Source organism: Triplophysa rosa, linkage group LG2, assembly GCF_024868665.1.
Source record: "Triplophysa rosa linkage group LG2, Trosa_1v2, whole genome shotgun sequence".
Lineage (NCBI taxonomy): Eukaryota > Metazoa > Chordata > Actinopteri > Cypriniformes > Nemacheilidae > Triplophysa > Triplophysa rosa.
Window position 1 is genome coordinate 17,822,564 of NC_079891.1, and position 18,092 is coordinate 17,840,655.

Consider the following 18,092-nt stretch of genomic DNA (forward strand, 5'->3'; position numbering starts at 1 on the left):
ATTCAAATGTTGATCTGTTTTTAATCACATTTATAGCATTATTGCTAATTATGGAAAGTAAGCACTTAACCATTTTTATGCATTGCTGGATAAAAATAAACAAATCACATTCAGACCTCTTATGTTTTTGAGTTAGTTTACAAAGAACAGAGAGCTGTGATTAGCAGTACATCCCGAGACAGTTAAAATCAATTAATTTTAAGCTGTTTCTCTTTGCTTGAAGATTTAGTGGATGATCCATGAAGGGCAGAACTTTGAAGAGGAGAGACAGGTGCAGTCTAAATGCCTGCATGCGCTCAGATCTGTCTATTACTCTCAGCAATGCAAGACAGGTACAAACAGTTGAGCAATATAGAGTGCATTGTAAGTGCAAAAGCATGTCTATAAAGCGGATCTGTCCATCTTTGAAGTGAACGCTAAGTGTAAATTTGTCCATGTCAGCGCGGAGGAAGATTGAATGTGTAATGCTTTAAAATAACTTGAGCAAACTGCTGTTTGGTGCTTGTTGTTAAAATATTATTTAGATTCACTTAGTATTGTGTCACCATTTAAACCTTATGCATAACAACCATTGAACACTGATTAGTTAAATAAAAAAATTAAATAAACAAATGTGACCCTGTCTGTGAAATCTCATAATCTAATGTGATTTGAAGCATCAAAGTTAGATTTCAATCATTAATTTCACTATGATTTCAATCTTTGCTTTATGCAGCCACGATTACAGATATGAAGGTTATATTTTCACAGTTTTTTCATTTTATTTTAATCAGAAAACCGTAAATCAAAAAAATAGAGTTTAGCTGGATTTTCACAGGCATTGTCACAAATTACACCATGCATCATTTCCAGCAGATAACTTTTATTTTTGATTCATTATTAATGTATTCATTTGATACTATTTGGAGTAATATAGGCAGTAATTCAGCAGTTATAAATAATGCATTTGGCTTTCTTATGCTTCTCAACATGATCTCATATGTCACTGTATTCTTAGTGTGAATAATCTATAAATACCTCATTCCTACATTTAACCGTTCGAGATCTGTGGGTTTCGCACAGACCTATTTCGATGCAAGGGCCCTGTTGCCAAGATGTTACAGAACAACAGAAAGATGAAGGGAAGGGACAGATGCAGGGAAGAGGTTCACCATGGGACACAATCACACGTAAAGTATGAGAAGCCGGCCAGCTAGGTTAGCCAAGGGTGACCACATTGGCCATATGTGAGAAGGGCATAAACTGATCCTGACCTAGGGGTGCTGAGTGATACACTGACAAATGAAACTGGAGCTTATGAACAGACGGATTGCTCCGACCACAAACATGGGTCGGGCAATAAATATCTTCGCTAAGTATGAGTGACGATCATCATTTCCCTTCCGATTACGTCATGTGTTGGATAATTTTTTTTATTGCATGCTAAGGAATGGCAACATTATAAATGGTCGTTTTTTCTTTTACTATCATGCAATCATATTACAGTATATCACAGTACAATGCAAGTTAATAGTATTTGTTTATTTGGTAAATATTTATATTGTAACTAACGTCTTTTTTCTTTTTTTAATCGTTCCTTATTTGTCAAAAATACGTTTAAAGACGCTGTTGCCGATTAAACTTGGTCTGTGTCCATCCTTTTATTCACCGTTAGGTGGCGCACTACTACTATTAAAGGGACTCGCAATCCGTTTTTAAAACCGCTAATTTGGATGAAATATTCTTTATAAAAGCTTGGTGTCACTGTTGAGCTATTTTACGTCTTGCAGCTGCCTCACGGGTTCTTGGATTCAAGGGACATTGTAAATTAAGACGTTATTAATTTATACTTAAAAAAGACACATGGATGAAACGTAAACCAAACATAATGCTGTGTTTTATGGACTATTTTGGTTAAGCAATCAAATCATGGTATGATGACCATGACGTTTAATTTGATAGCGCTAAAGTTTAAATTATGTTGTTTTATTGTCTTACTTGTAAACTCATGACATATAGACTACGTAATAAATGTCTAAATCAGTGTTATATCATTTTAATTAAAAGAAGGCGTTTGTGTTCTTTTAAATCAGTAAACTTGTGTAAAATTGCAGCTAGCCTTTTGAGAATTTCTATGTATTCACTTGTAAACTCATAGACTACGTAATAAATGTCTAAATCAGTGTTATATCGTTTTAATTAAAAGAAGGCGTTTGTGTTGTTTTAAATCAGTAAACTTGTGCAAAATTACAAATGACTTTAACATTTGCTCTTATTTTACTTTCCTGACGAAATTTAGGGCAGTGTTAACTAAATAAAATAAAAGTAATATTTTTATGTCATATTTCTTGAGTCTTGCTATTTTAAATGTATAGACCTATATTCCTATATACTGTATTATTCCGTTGGTGATAGGGTTGGAAATATAGTCAATAAATATTACATATAAGTCTATTTAAATATTATTTAGTATTATTATATTAATACATATTATTATTTGTCCACCAGAATGTTGAATATTCAGAAAAAATATTTTATTAAGCACGACAGTCACGCAGAGTGTTTTAGTTAAAATTAAAATCGACCTATATTGTAAGGTCAATGAATTTTGAATTTAATATTTAAGACCGTGTCTTAGTCGCCTATTACACACGTTTACTACAAATATAATTTCTAACAAAGTTAGAAAAAACTGCGTGTTCAACGAAAGTAGCCTATTTTTTGTATTAAGACCACTTTAATATGATAATGGGTGTTAAGTAGCCTGAACCAGTTCATGAAACTTATTAAACAATGCTTACTTTGTGGTTTTCTGAAAGGACGCTACCCACAAGTGTTCATAAAGCGTCCCTCTACGCCCGATATTTATTGTATAATTTCCTATTAATTTACAATCAGGCAGAATTAATCACACAGTCAAGTGAAAATAAAGCTATTTTATTGTCAAAGCATTCAACATGATTAGATAAACTATCAAATAGTAAATTTCAGCAAAAGGAAGAAACACTGAATCTATTCCTCACAGACACAAAATATTACACTTTGTATTCAAACAAAACAAGTATTTACATCGTTTCAAATAGACTCCATCTTAAACCAATATCTATCATTTACATGCACTCTTAAATACACTTCAACATCATACTCCCAGTTTTCAATATCCTTATGCATAAAGAGATAACACATCATTGAATAACTCTCAATGAAATGGATCTGCATCTTACTTGGTTTATACATTATACAATACAAAATTCCAAGTACACTTACATTAATATCGTCCCTTTTTTTCAAATTATAAGTGCTTCATGTAATAAATAGATTTTAGGATTTTAGGTTAAAATTTCCATACACAAAAACATGACATTTGAAGAAATCAAACAGCAACGGTGTTTTGAGTGAGAACAAATGTGTTGGCATTACTCCTCCAGATATTCCCTTTTGATACAAAATTGGAACTTCTCCTTCTCCAAGAAAAAATTGAATGGAGCAAAAGATAAAGATGTAGTAGAATTAATCCTCAGTTGTGAGAGGTCATGTGCCGGGAAAGGTGGTGCCGCTCCCTGAAAGATTCGTTACAGATCGGACACTTTAACTTTTCCTCTCTCCTTCTTTTAACAAGAGGTTCCATAGCGTACTCTTTTTTGTGGTGCGAGCGCATGTGGTAGACTAGGTCAGAGGTCATGCGGAAGGAGGCATTGCACTTGGCACACCAGTTCTGGGCAGGTAGACAAAGAGAAGTGAATGAAGGGGGCAGAAGTGTAAGAGCAGAGGGCATCTGCAGCTGGATGGGGGCTGAGGTCTTGGGCCAGAAGGCAGTGGCATAAAGGAAAGGGTTCTGTTTTCCAATCCCACCCGGCACGGGGCAATTGCTGCCTAGTTCTGAGCCTTGGAGCTTCGCGGCGAGGTGGTCTGCCTGGTAGAGTCTACTTGAAGAGACAGTGTTGCCCACTGCAGGATGGCAGTCTACCGTCGGCAGAAGCTTGGGTGCCATGACAAGAGGTGATAGCTGTGAGAAGGTGCGAGACGGCTGGCTAAAGGCACTCTTTCTCTCCGATCCTCCACCACCGTGCTGGGGCACCGAAGTGAAAGCGCTGCCAATTGATGAGGTCTCCATTCGGGACTGCGGGGGCTGAGTCTCGCTAAGAACCTGTCTGATGTTTAGGTGTTTTTCAGTTGGGTTGCTGCTGGGCCGGCCAGCCTCCTTGTTCTCAGAGTTGGAGCTGGAGTTTTTGCCACTGTGCTTCAAGCTCTGAGTTGACTTCTTGACCTCTGTAAAGGCGCTTCTCTTGGTTTCTTTCGGCTCCGAAACAGGAGGAGAAAAGGCCCGCCTGCTCTCTTCCAGACCGTACGCTCCACGGTACTGCTGTGCCGAGTTGGCCAGCTCCTCTTTGGACTTGAGAGGCTGGGATAATCCACTGTTCCTGCTGTCCTCCATGTCAGAGAACTTGCGCTTTCCTGAGTTCTCGCTCAGGATTTCCGCCTCTTTGTCGCTCGGTGGACTGGTTCTGTTATTCTCTAAATCCCTGGCAAGATTATGAAAGTCTGTGGATGGCTTTCCGTCCTGTGGATTGGAAAAGCCATCGGATCGGCCCAGCTTGGGACTGGACCTGGCAGGAGGTAGACTAGCCTGGTCGCTGGCATCTTTGGCCTCCTCTTCTGGGCTGGCCATGCTTTGTAGTCTCTTAGTGCAACGGAATCTCAGATGAGCCAAAAAGGGAAACTCGAATTGAAAACGCTGGCTACAGTCTGGACACGAAAAGGGTGAAGCTCCTGCAACAGATAATTGTGGAGAACAAAAGAGAAATATCAGGACAGCGTTCACAAACTGGTACGCATACATAATAATGACTAACTATTAAACATAATGAAATCACTGATGGAAAAATGTTCAAAATATATTTAATGTGTAAATTAATTAGACATAAACAAATTAATTTACACATACTAGTCAAATACTAATTACATCATTGTAAAAATTACTGTAATGAGATCTTAAATTTATGTTTAACGTTTCTCTCTTTTTCAATTAAACCCCAGCAGTCAAGTCACATTATATTTTGTATATTGATTTAATAAAATATATAAAATATTTATCTGATATTACACAAATTACAAAATGTCACAGATAGCTATTTTCAAAGTTTACCTTTATTTTTGACTTGGTTTCTCCCTGCGCTTAGGAGCAGTAGCTCGATAAGATCTTTTCCATACCACACCAAGAGCTCTTCATCCTTCTCTATTCTCCTCAGTGACCTGTAGAAAAGCTGGCCGTTTTTCACATAGGCCTCTAAATTTTGTTCATCCCTGTCTCTTGCCGACTGCACGAGCCTCAGCCACATCAGGCCTTCCGAAGAACTGTTGGCAGCTGATGTGTCCACCTGTATCCAGCACCAGTAAAGCGGTTAATAGGTCAGCTGTGACTTCATTTCCTTCAAACATTCAGCTGAAACATCACTGTTCAAACTGTGGTTGCCATCACTATATAAATTAGCCCTAATTTCATTGGCAAGAAGAAAATTTTGTCTACCACAATTATTCAGTTTTGTACAGATAAACAAAAGCTACAAAATAAATCTGAGTCTGTATATAGAGACAGTTATCAAATGTAACATTTTTGCTGGAACACACACGAACATTGATCATACCCGGAAAACGTAAGGCGCGGTTCGCTTGTCTGTGGACTTGAGAGCAATAAATGCGATGCTGTCATACAATGAAGTGTGGCTCAGAACACATGGGCCAAAAATGGCATTTTCTGGAATGTCACAGGTGGTGTAGACACTGGTAAAAATATCCGTTAAACACTGCTGCATCGCCTTGGCGTCGCCATCCCAGGCCAGTCTCTGGGAACTAGATTCCTCCATCATCTGCTGTAAGACAATGAGTTAATATTAGTAAATATAAACGACGAATTGTTTGTGAAACTATTGCTGTCATTTATGTTTCTCTTTATTTTTTCCTAGCTTTAATGTGGAATTATAAATGAGACCTCTCCACTACACAAGTCAATAATAAAACAATAATATTTTTAAAAGAAGCAGTCTTTGTGTAAAAGTATAAGTTCAATATAATATTGATATTTACCTTGCTTTGATACAATCTATGTTATTTAGACAATATTTTAATTTTTTTATAAAAGTTAAATATTATTAGGGTATGTTTCAGTAATCCCGTAAAAGCAGAGAAAAAAACAGAAAACATTTACAAGCATAACTGTGAGACACCTAATAGGTTACAGTAATTCTTAATTTCTATTTATACATTTACATTTTCTTTTTCTTTGAATTTTCGGATGCAATTTAGAAAATATTTACATGGAATTGACAGGGATGAATTTTTTTTAGGAGACCGTTCGGTCTATTTACAATCGCAGACCATCTCGAATTGATTTTAAAAGCACCGTCAAAGTCGCTGATTTCATGTTAGCTAACCTTTAGCACCGTTATACAAGAAGGAACGTATGTCTGGTCATTAGCATAATCCACCACTTCCCTTCTGAGACTTTAATTAAGGCAGCACGCGGAGATAATTATTTTTTTCTTCTCCAAACCCCTAATGCCAAATAAGCGAATATCCTGTCTTGTTATGCGTGCAGTTTACTCGTGCAACTTGTTAAACAGAATAGGGGTTCTATTTAACAAAAATGAAAAAAATAAAAACCCTGACATGCCAAACATTCACTCTTCAGCACAATTTATTTCTGTTTTTGTAGTTTTATTGTTATTTTAAAAGACACTTGTCCCGTGCTATTGGTGATTTCTCAGCATTATAGCCTATAGATAAAATAATAAATAAGCATGAAACATGTTTTCTATGTAAAAAAACAGACGTGGGGAAAGATGTTCATTACAATCACGTATTTGTGAAGCGAGAATGACCGGACAATGTATTATTTTGTTATTGAATTTTTTGTCTAATACCCATTAAAATCTCTTATTTAGGATACAAATGTGCGTTTTCTGTTTTTCAGCTGAGATGAAGGCTGCTGTTATAAACAACGTGGTCACCTGTTTCTCATTATTATTTAGTATTTCCATTGCAAGATTAAAGGCTGGCACGCATAACAAATCAATATGCAGAAAATAGATGAAGATATCCTACAGCATTTAAACGGCAAATATATTTAAAAGAAGACTGTTTTATACGGAAACGTTTGGCTGTCGTTTCGGTACACAATTCTAAAGTTCCTTTCATCAACAAAAAGCCTTAGTGTGAATTTTGCCCTTTCTTTCACGATCCTGTCCTTTTGTAATTGTGAGGTCGCACTCTCACTCAACAGAATTCCACAAAGGATCCAATGAATATGCATTTCAGCTAAATACTATTATAGACCCACGAATATATGCGCATTTCTAAAATAGAGGATACGAACTCATTGACCTCCTGTTTCAGCCTGAAATTTATTGGTCTTTGTTGGCTACGGTTTCGCTGTCATTCCAACTTTATTACAGTGTACCTTTTATACCACTTTCCCCCGATTCAATGACCCAACGAAGGCTATAGCTTTGTAAATCAGCGCTCTCTCATCTCCCATCAGCGAGGTTTTTAACAGTGCTGCAAGGATGCTGTTTGCACGAAGCATCGTCCCACGAATGAATAGCCTCCGGATATTTTTAATGTAAAATTGTCATTACTCACCATGGTACAAAGGTAAAATAATCCACAAGGTTTCAAAATTGCTGTCAATATATTCAAGCAGGTGTTCAGTGCCTTGAGTGAAGTCCGTGCAGTCAGCACATTTCTCCGTCTTTTGAAAGTGACAGTGTCGCCGACCGTCTTATGATTCGCGAGTGTAGAGAGGCGTGCAGATGGGGCCGATACACTGACTGAGTGGCACCCAGATACACACTTTTTGTTTGCTGCACATAATCTGCCCAATGAGGCGTGACACGCTTCGTCTCCGCCCTTTAACTCTTCGGTCGCCGACAGGAAGTAGATGCGATTTGTTTGCCTATTCAGAAACATTTTAAAATGCACTGTAGTGACTAAAACATTTGCATAGCCTATTAGCAGAATATAGGACAGTAGTTCAGTTATCTGTCCATTCTTGAAAAAAAACCGTTTCGTGAATATTTATGCATTTAATGAATAACAATATTTTTTTAATAAATGATTTTTTTGTTAATTATTGACATTATTGTTTGTTTTATTATTGGCATTGTTATTGTTGTTATTATTGTTTAGTTAGATGGTAGCTTCAATTTAGCTGAAAACACTTTCTAATTTCTCTTTTACGTGGTATTCTTCATTAACGTGCCCTATAGGCATAGCCAACTTCTGTAAATCTCTTTGTACACAGCTTCCTTTACAACATGTCACCACTTGCAATCCGCCTCTAAATGATGTCTTCCACTGATTATCTTTATTACTTTTCACAGTTTTGGTTTATCTATCGGAAATGGGCAATTTTCTCGATTGACACTTAACTGCATATGGGGCGCTCTTGTGATTTCTGGCTGCCTGAGAGAGACGCGGCTCATGAGCGCTGCGGGCTGGACTCTTGCGCACCTGCTGTGTGTGGCGCTCACTCTCTATAGGAGAACCTGACCTCGGCACGACTGGATTCATGATGTCTCTGTTAACACCTGCGAGAGACCGAAGTGAGTATTCAAGCAGACAAACGCACGCGGTGTATTTTAGTGCTCCGAAACGTAACGTTTCGTTTCGGTGTGTTACGTAACGTTTCGGTGTGTTAAAAACAGTAAGCATATGCTGAAGTGTTGATGAGCTCCACAAAATCTATACATTCCTCTGTAGAAGGTTCATAGGTCACGGTCGTACTAGGTATAGACTTTGGACGGCGTCCAGCAACTTAACCTTGAACGTGAAAATTAATAATCTGTCTTTATCGATCACGAAGTATGTTGTGTATTGTACTAGAAGCGCTTATAACTACAGACTGCTTTTGTACTGCTGTATAATAAAAACAACTATAGACGTAAATACCTAATTTACTTCATTTGTAAGACTTTATAACATATTCAGGTGTTCTTATTATATGAAGGCAAATGGGCGGCTGTGCTTGCCAGACGTAAAATCATGACATCATCATCATCATCTCCAGTAATTGTACACAAATAGTACTATGTTGTTTTACAAAAGGTTATTTCCATTTTAATAATAAGTAGGCAAACCAAGTTTTACTAAATGAGCATTCTGGAATAATACAAATACTAGCCATCATTTTTTTTGTGAAATGTTTTGAAGACCTCTTAAAACTCTTTTTTATTTCTATTTGCATACAAATGTAACTGCAAAGCATAGTTATGCTCATGTCAATACATTTCTGATGTATTAATATTCGTTTTATTTCTTTTACTAAAGAAGTGTCTCAGGTTTCCAGGGTCATAATTTGGACAGATAATATATAAGTTTAATATATTATTTTAAGTATTTTCATTTTTTTAACGTTTACTCATACAGTCCATAACACACAATTCACAGCTGAAGGATTTTTTTCATCTGATATTGTAATTTAGTGAAGTTAATTAATCACACAGACAATTATTTTCTTTTTTGAAGATCTTCATGGTAGATTACAAAATAGTATCTCAAATATAGCAGTTTATCAAGTGGAACTAACTGAGGTTGATATGGTAAATTATTTTCGCTTTGAACAAAATGTAGTTTTGTCTCAGTCTATTTTTTCCTACTTTTCTACACTTCTTTTCATTGAATCATATTGGCACAAGGTTTGTGGCATACAGGTCTTTTTGTAGATACAGGTCTCTTGAGGAAAACTACATGCAATTTACATTATGCATTTCGGATTATATGACTTTTCCCACCCTTTCTATGCATAATTGTTTTTTTCTATTCTGAGGCCTTTGATATATAAAGATTTACACACCTCCTAATCGCAAATCTCCTTGTGCTCAGAACACTTGCCCAGCCAAGCATGATAAAGACTCTTTTCCTATACAGTTTTCTGAAAGCTTGCTCAATCAGTAGCCATCTGTTTAGCTCATGATCTGCAGGTTCATAGTGGCTGGAGGAGGCTCTGCGATGGACACAATGACTCTCCCCTCCTCTTTTATTGTCTTTAAGTCATATAGCCCCGTTATACTACGTTACTGGGGGAAAATACCTTTTCCTTGTGTAAAGTGAATGACAGATTTGAATTCTCTGCAGGATACACTAATTGTTATACGTTGATGTCAGTTGTCAATGCAACACAACTTTTTTTTGAAGTCACAAAAGCCCCTGTTAACATCTAAGATAGTTCATTTTGTTTTAAAAGTGTTTACAATCTGGTTGTAAATAATAATTCTGGTCACCTAATAAAAAGGTCAGATGAAAGATTATCTTGATTTTTTTATTATAAAATGTTAAGGGTAAATAATAACTTGTTTTAAATGTCGTAAATGTTGTATTCAGATGTGCTGTGTGCTAACATAGGATGATACAATTGTATTACCAGCAGAAAGAGGCAGAAACATCCACATATTTCAAACAGATGCCAGTCAGGGCACAACATGGTAAAAAAAATATTTAGCAATTCAGCTGTGTTGCACTAAATTTCTTGCAAGGCAAAATGAATGACAACATATACTGAATAGCAATGGAGATCAGCCCTGGGCCTATTGAGGTAAAAGGCTCATAATAATCAATGTTTTGATTAACGTTTACATCTGGTGTGGCATTGTCATATTGGCAGGAGGACACATATTTATACAATATAAAGCTCAGCACCAACTGTTCATTTCTTCAGCAGTCTGGAATAGTGGTCTTTCTAATGATATTTTATGCAGTCGTAAGTTATTTCTCGAAGACTGTTTTTTTGTCAATCTGTCTTGGAATTTTATTGCGTTAACAGACAGACAGACTGCTTTTGATTAGATTGAATTAGATTTAGAGCAGTAAACTGACGACTTAACATGGTCTTTCCAATGGAGGGCAGAAGAGGAAAAGGAAGGAGTCTAAGCCTCGTAAGGAAGAACGGACATTGTATGTCAAGTGTTTAAAGCAAATGAAAAAAAAACACTTTGCATTCTCTCTCTCTCTCTCTCTCTCTCTCTCTCTCTCTCTCTCTCTCTCTCTCTCTCTGTCACACACACACGCATACAGTGCACCGCATAATCATACACTTATATACAGGTGCCTTTGCAGTACATACAAAAGTATCGAAGGGTCACCCGTAAAATTACTAATCCCAAATATTTTTCTATACTCCTTTTCATATGAACTCTCTGAGCTGCGCTTGCATAAATGGTTCTTTTAAAGGGGTACAAAATGGTAAATAGAATAATTAATAATGAACCACTTTTATATCGCATCCAGTGATTATACAAATGGAAGAAACTGCCAAAAATATTCTGTTATGGCATATGGCACTTCAGCTGCCATATGTGCCAGTTTTCACTAAAATTGGCACCACGGCTCATGATGGTCAGTTGTGACTGCCAAAAACACAGCGAGGGCTGTGCAGAGAGAGCGAGAGGAAGAGGGGGGAAGCTTCATTGCCTCAGACAAGTGCACTGATGTCCTTCTGCAACTCCCACAGCACAATCAAGAGCGAGTTAGTCAATGCCAGAGAAAAGATTTGGAAAAGTGATACGGGGGACTCATCTTTCACTTCCCTCTATTCCCTGCACCTATTCAAAGTTTAGACCTATCAGCCTCTGTGTTTAGTGAACTTTGCTGGGAAGTGAAGGAGACATTTAATGGCACATTGACATCATCGCTCCCTCTGACCTTTTATTTTCTGAAAAAGAATAGAAACATTATGCATTATAACCCATTTGTCTTTAAATCTTTATGAATCTCTGTGTACAGAAATGTGTAGGACTGTTTAAATTAGGTTCTCGTGTTGAGCGTCTGGAGGGATTCACGTACATTTTGGATGTCAGAATTGAGCCCAGTGACATCTTCTTCACCATCTTCTGCACCATTCAGGAAATTTGTATGCTGTTTGTAATCCACGATGCCTGTTTATAGTACAAGAGAGTCCAGTCCTGGCTCTGACCGCAGACCCAGTCATCCAGGCCTCAGATCCTCCCCTAAGCTGCCAGACTAGCTCAGGGTTCATGGCTGAGTTTTAATGTTCCAGGTTTTGGGTGGCCCCAGGGCATATGCTCAACCCCCCTGTGATAGGAGGAAAGCTCACGTCTGGCAGTGAAGGACTGGGCCGGGCCCCAGCAGTCCTTCAAATTCTCTCTTACGCAGGTCTCTCATGTGCCACTCTAACCAGGAACAGGATGGTAATGTGTCTACGGAGTGATGTACAAAACTATACTTGTTGTAAAAATCAGTTGGTAGGATTTCTAAGTAAGTATACTTAATTCGTTTGAGGGACGTTCTGTATATTTTAGATTCATATGATCCTGGTCAGACAAGTTCTTGTGTCTACAAAGGTTTAGACTGAGCGCAGTGGAATGGAAGAGAATACAGGGGTCTTGAGATGCATTTTTAAGAAACTTGAGATATGCTGTGTTATGGCTGCAATGTGACACTCGGCAAATGGCCTGATAGGTGATGTAATGGTCAAAAATATAGTTTTAATGTTGCTGGGATGGTTTTCCTATACGGGGGTGAATTTAAAGTGACAGTTCACCCAAAAATGAAAATTCTGTCATTTACTCGCACACTTGTCACTTCAAACCTGTATGACTTTCATTCTTCCACAGTACACAGAAGATATTTTGAGTTGGTAACTGAACAGCACTGGCACCCACTCACTTATATTGCATGGACACAAAACCAGTGCAAAGTGAATGGGTGCTGGATACCGACATTCTTCAAAATAACGTCTTTTGTGTTCTGTGGGGAAAAAAAGTCATACCCGTCTTGTCATTTCAAACATGTGAGTAAATGATGACAGAATTTTCATTTTTGGGTGAACTATCACAAGAGTTTCTAAAGCAGTTTTAACCATTCTACCCGTAAAGCAAGTAAAGCACAGCATGGTGTTGGCGAACTAAAGCAATGTAGCTAAACATTAAAAAATAAAATGAGAATAAACTTATTGAATATACTAAAAATCTAGTTACAATACACAAAACACTATACTAAAATCTTGACTCCTGTCAGTATTGCCACTCTGGTGTACCCTTAAAATGGCATTAGTTCAATCACATCTTAGGAAATTAACAACACGTGAATGTTTTCCCTTTATGTTAGCATATTTGATGATTTTCGACCGTTTTTCAATTTTCCTAAGAGCTACCTAAGGGCTTAATGCAGCTGTTGTTCTCCATAAATTAAACTCTGCCATGACAGCAGAAGCACACTCAGGGGTATTGACATTTGATGCTGTTGTTTTAGTTTATTTTTTTACAGAGTGTGTTTGATGTTGCAGTAGAGAGGGGTGACGTGGTAAGTTGATGGCAAATGCCTTGAGGAGAAGCTGTCAGCACAGCCAGTTACCTCTGAAACCCCGGTGGCCTGAGCCGACCATGGCAGAGTAAATCAAAGACAGCCAGCAAACTGTGGAACAGTGGGACACTGCGGGGCTGCCCCCAGATCAGCTGTGTGTTTGAGAGAGTTTTACGGCACTAGGCAGTGTTCTGATTCCCAGCATGGGGAGTAGGCTAGATAGAGGAAAAAGTTCATGAAAGTTTAAAACTGTCAAAATGACAATGAGCTGAGGATGTGTGAGCAAGCCACACTGATTCCTACGGCTCATTTGCTGGCTGATGGATTGAGATGGCATACATAATGCTTTTGATTCATCCTCATTTCAAAAGGAATGCCTTAGTCACACCTAAAATGTGTTTGTAATTGCAAGGTTCTTGCAAACAGATATAGATAGATCAAAAACAACACAAATGTCACGAAAACTGTATTTGTTTCTCATGCAAATACTTCACTTCTGACTTCTCTTGATCCACCCTTCGAGTTGTTGTTCTTCGACAGGGCCTGTGAAAAAGTAACAGACTTCCCTGAGCCCAGAGTATACAACGTGCTACCAGGAAACCAGCCAGAATCAATGGCAGAGCCGTCAACCCATCTTCTTATTCATCCCATGAATTTGGCCTCGAGGAAAAAGCCTGACTTCACATCAAGGATCCTGCTTCCAATGAGACGCAGGCCTGCCACATTCCCTGCCGTTCATAAGAAATAGAAGAGAGTGTAGCAATTCGTATTAGGTTAATATGGGTTAAGGCTGTGGCCGAGCAGCTCAATGTCCAGCTAAATATTGCAATGATTGGCCAGAGCTTACTGGTATCATAAGTGTTCACATTAAATCTTGTTTAGGTGCTCCGGAACACACAGCTGCATTGTCCATTAGCGTCAAAGTCATTTAATAGACGATTAGTGACCTTATAGAATAGAAAGCAGAAAGTGGGCACTTAAGCATGGAGGTTTTCAGGTAGTCAGGAAAATGTTTTTCAATGGCTATGTAATCTCAGCTCGCCATGGAACATGGGTGTCTGGATATGCTTCTCGAGTCTTCAAAGATACATACTGGGTAAAAATCAATTACAATTCTGTTTTGTGGCACTTAGTTTTTAAATTGTAGATCTGAGATGATTTTTGAGCCATTTAGAATGCCATGGTAGGTTGTCATGCAAATGATCTTTTATTCAATTCAAGTTTATTTATACCCACTTCGCAAGACATAAACACTGCCCAGAAGCACTTTAGGTATCATTTTAATTTATTTTATTTAAAAAAGTTACATATATAATTCAATCTTAAATTTATTTAAAGATATTCATTTAACATTTTGATCTGCTTATAAATGTTTTGTTGGTTGTATTTTGTTTATAGTGCTTTTTTTACAATGTTACTTTGTTTCAATGCAGCTTTACATGAAAAACTTAAATCACAAAAAGAGGAAAATTATTAAATGTATGGAATACATGGAGATCAATACAATACATTACATTTTAAGAAGGACATTTTCTAGGATGGATATCGCTCTACTATTTATTCCACAAAACAATGTTCCCACACAAAGGATAATATCCAAACATTACAATGACAGTCCAAAATTAAGGCCTGCATTTTAGCCTGATTTATTCTTACTTTTATGTTTTGCAGATGCCTCTGTACAAAAGCAATTTACACAGTGTGCGCATTGTTTGATGCTTAAAGAACAGTTGTAAATGCCGTAATGCTTCACAGTGTATTCCCTGCCTCAGCTCAGCTATGTTTCTACGTGTACACCTGGCAGGGCAACAATTGTTTGTGTTTCGGTGCCTTTTGATGGCGCCCACTAAAAGGTTGTTTGTGCACACAAATATATCCAGTATCTCATTGGCATCTCAAAAAAGGAAAAACAAAAAGGTATGCATGTCCATCTGTCTGGACACTGCAGCACTGGTGACGATCCAGACTCCAGATAGAAAGATGTGGTAGAACAGTGAGCACTGCAGCTGCTTCTGCCTCTCACTTGTTTTGGACATTTGTGTTATGCGTGGCTGAAATGACTGATAGAATCATTCTAGATGTGCCCTGACATCGCAGACAGCTCTCGCCAATGAATGAGAAGAATGAGAGAGCATCGCATCAAGCCGTAATGGCAGGTGATGTGTTGCTCACCCATGTTTGGAATCACACTTTTGTAGCCTTGGTGTGCCACATATTTTTTTTCTTGTCTGCCTTTTTTGTCCCCTAATATATAAACATAAATAAAGATTTGTTAGTTTGTGAATTACTTTGAGTTTTTTAAATTAGCAATAATTTGAAGGAATAAGTCCAAACTGAAACTGAAAACCATTTTCGCAGCAGGCTGGGAGGATCCAAAATGCTCGCCCCAAAATGTGCCTTCTAAACCATGTCATAAAGTTAGATGCGGCTTTCATAAACTCTCATTTGACTTGCCGCTAATAGAAAGTGACACTGCTGTTTTCTGGCCCCTGAGAAGGATGAGGTGGAAAAAATAACAAATGCAGAGCGTGATTGTGCAGGCGGTGGTAGAGATGCCAGGCCATTGAAAATGGCAGCTGTCAAGACAAGCTGACAGAGAGAGGAACTCGCGCAGGCTCTTGCTGTCTGATGCCTTTGTCACATTGCAGTAGAAACCTCAAGGAGTTCACAAGAGATCTAGGGTGGCAAGCTTGTCATATTTATTAAGGAGATATCCCACCAACATGTGAACTCGAGTGCGACCACCTAAATAATTGTTTAAAAAGGAGGAAAATTTTTTTCAGTGTTCAGAACATTTCAGTCCTTAAGGATTGAAGCAATTGACTAAGGTTAGTGCCTGTTATCTTTATTAGTTAACATGATCTTAAGAAACAGTATGCTTTATATGTTACAAAAGAGACTTTAAAGAGAGAAAATATCATAGTTGATTGCAAAGACATGGCACCAGTGTAGATTTTAGAATGTGGAAAAGTGCCCTGAGCAAATTTGTAACTAGAGCAAACATTACAGAGCACAGTTAAATGGCTGTTTGTTAGGTTTTACATCAGCTAGGAAGTCATGAACATTTTCTTGCAAGTCTGTTCTCCCTGAGGGATTTTTCTATACTGTACTTTTTAGCAATTAAATGTTGAACAAGCCAATTTTTTGTTTACAAATTCTTGACTAGCAGTGAGGTAAATCCTTCAAGTGACTTTAGTGTGACTAAATCTAAATTATGAGGACTGTTGGTTGGACTTTTCACACTGTGCTTAAAGGATTACTTTACCGAAATATGAAAATGATATAATAAATTAGTCACATCACGCTTTCTAGATGTATGAGGGAGTTTGTAGGAAATGAAGCAAAGATTGAATAGAATGTTTTTCTGTTGTTATGTTGATCCTCTTGTGTAATAATATTTTGTAGTCATTCTCCTGAGCTATGTCTTTATAAACTTTTTGCCAAGCCTTCTTAAATTCTCCTCAAGGAGCTTCAGCTTATAGCCCAAGTACAACTATGTAACACAGTTTTTAATACATTTTTAATAATATATTTGAAAACAAAATTAAAGACAACAGTTTTCTCACTTTTTACTGTAGGTACCAAAAAGCAAGTACATCCATCATAATATATTGTATTGTGTTCTGAAGCTAAATGACAGATGTTTAAAAAAACAAAGTGATTTGTATTTTGATTTATATTTTAACCACAGTTAGAATTTTCTTTACAATAGTGACATCTAAATTGGAGTAAACAATTGTGTTCCCCGTTTTCTCACCGATGCGGAAGCGCAAGGCAATTGGTTATTTAAAAAAAATCGCATGCCATATTTATTCAATCAGTTGACACTGTTGTACTGTATTTATCCAATCATGACTGTTGACACAGCACATGCAAATAAGAACATTGACATCATATTATAAATAGCTTGGGTTAAGACGTAACATTTATAAATAAAGTATGACCAGTGTGAAATGTTAAACATATAACATTAAGAATGACCCAGGTTTAACTATTTCAAGTGTGAAAAGCTATATTAAATTTAATATTGTTCCTTATAGATCCACATTAGTGCCACACGTGTATTAGTGTTACGGTATAAAAATATAAGCTACGCTATTATGAAGCACATGTAATTATTTATACTATATACAGTAAGTGTATTGTGAAGAGAAATCCAGATGTGAATGAATTAATACCTTTAGTCTTTTTTGTATGAGCAAAAGCAATCTTAATGCCGTGTTTATGCAGTTGCTTATCCACCACGGCCACATGCGTTTCATAAGATATAAAAGTAAAGACAGCTAGAGAACAATACTGACATTTATCTAAGCTCTGGACAGGAAGTTGAGCAAACAATCAGGAGAAGCAGGTGTCATTTGATGGACAAAGCTGCCAGTGTAGGCTGCTTGTCAAGAGAGTAAACAAAGAGAGAGATGGAGAGAGAGAGGAAATGACATATTCAAATTGTGCTGAGAGACAGATTTTAATTTGCTTGTTCTCTGACTGCTTTCAACTTCTCTTCACCGAGCAAATAGGTGACAGGTGCGGTGGTACTGTAGCTGTGACCAAATATTTTTAAAGGAAGAAAAATTCATTCAGAATGTTTTATTGTCCTTTGTTGGTTATCTTTAAATCAGGAACATCTAACTTGTGCATTTGTAGGTTATATTAAATTGTGCAGATGTCACAAGATATGTATTTTTGTCAGGAGAAAGGAGTCATTAAAGGGACAACATAAAAATTCTAAAATCTAAAAAAAGAGACAAAAATAAAAAAGTACTTTTTTGATAGATGAAAAATGTAAAAGTATTAACACT

At 37.2% G+C, this 18,092-nt stretch overlaps 2 protein-coding genes across 3 annotated transcripts in view; one reads left to right on the forward strand and one right to left on the reverse strand.

The window, feature by feature from the left end:
- Positions 1-2,900: 2,900 nt before the first annotated feature.
- Positions 2,901-7,820, reverse strand: prdm8b (PR domain containing 8b). Of its 2 annotated transcripts, none has more exons than XM_057359531.1 (4): positions 7,618-7,820; positions 5,625-5,846; positions 5,126-5,357; positions 2,901-4,749 (listed from the first exon to the last, which is right to left on the reverse strand). In XM_057359531.1, the coding sequence occupies exons 1-4, from the start codon at positions 7,618-7,620 to the stop codon at positions 3,497-3,499; spliced, it is 1,710 nt and encodes a 569-aa protein (XP_057215514.1). In that variant the 5' UTR covers positions 7,621-7,820; the 3' UTR covers positions 2,901-3,496. The 2 variants fall into 2 exon arrangements, with proteins under 2 accessions (XP_057215514.1, XP_057215507.1); XM_057359524.1 differs by having other exon boundaries at positions 5,625-5,849.
- A 517-nt stretch (positions 7,821-8,337) lies between these two features.
- antxr2a (ANTXR cell adhesion molecule 2a) overlaps positions 8,338-18,092 on the forward strand; it is a 57,862-nt gene continuing 48,107 nt past the window's right edge. Inside the window, exon 1 of the mRNA XM_057355895.1 lies at positions 8,338-8,579. The gene's annotated coding sequence lies outside the window, so the exon portion shown is untranslated. The remainder of the gene's footprint in view (positions 8,580-18,092) is intronic.

Coding starts and splice junctions, on each gene's coding strand:
- prdm8b (XM_057359524.1), bottom strand. Junction 5,358..5,624: donor CCGCGCCTTACGTTTTCCGG/GTATGATCAATG, acceptor TGCTGGATACAG/GTGGACACATCAGCTGCCAA. Junction 4,750..5,125: donor AAACCAAGTCAAAAATAAAG/GTAAACTTTGAA, acceptor TATCTGTTGCAG/GAGCTTCACCCTTTTCGTGT.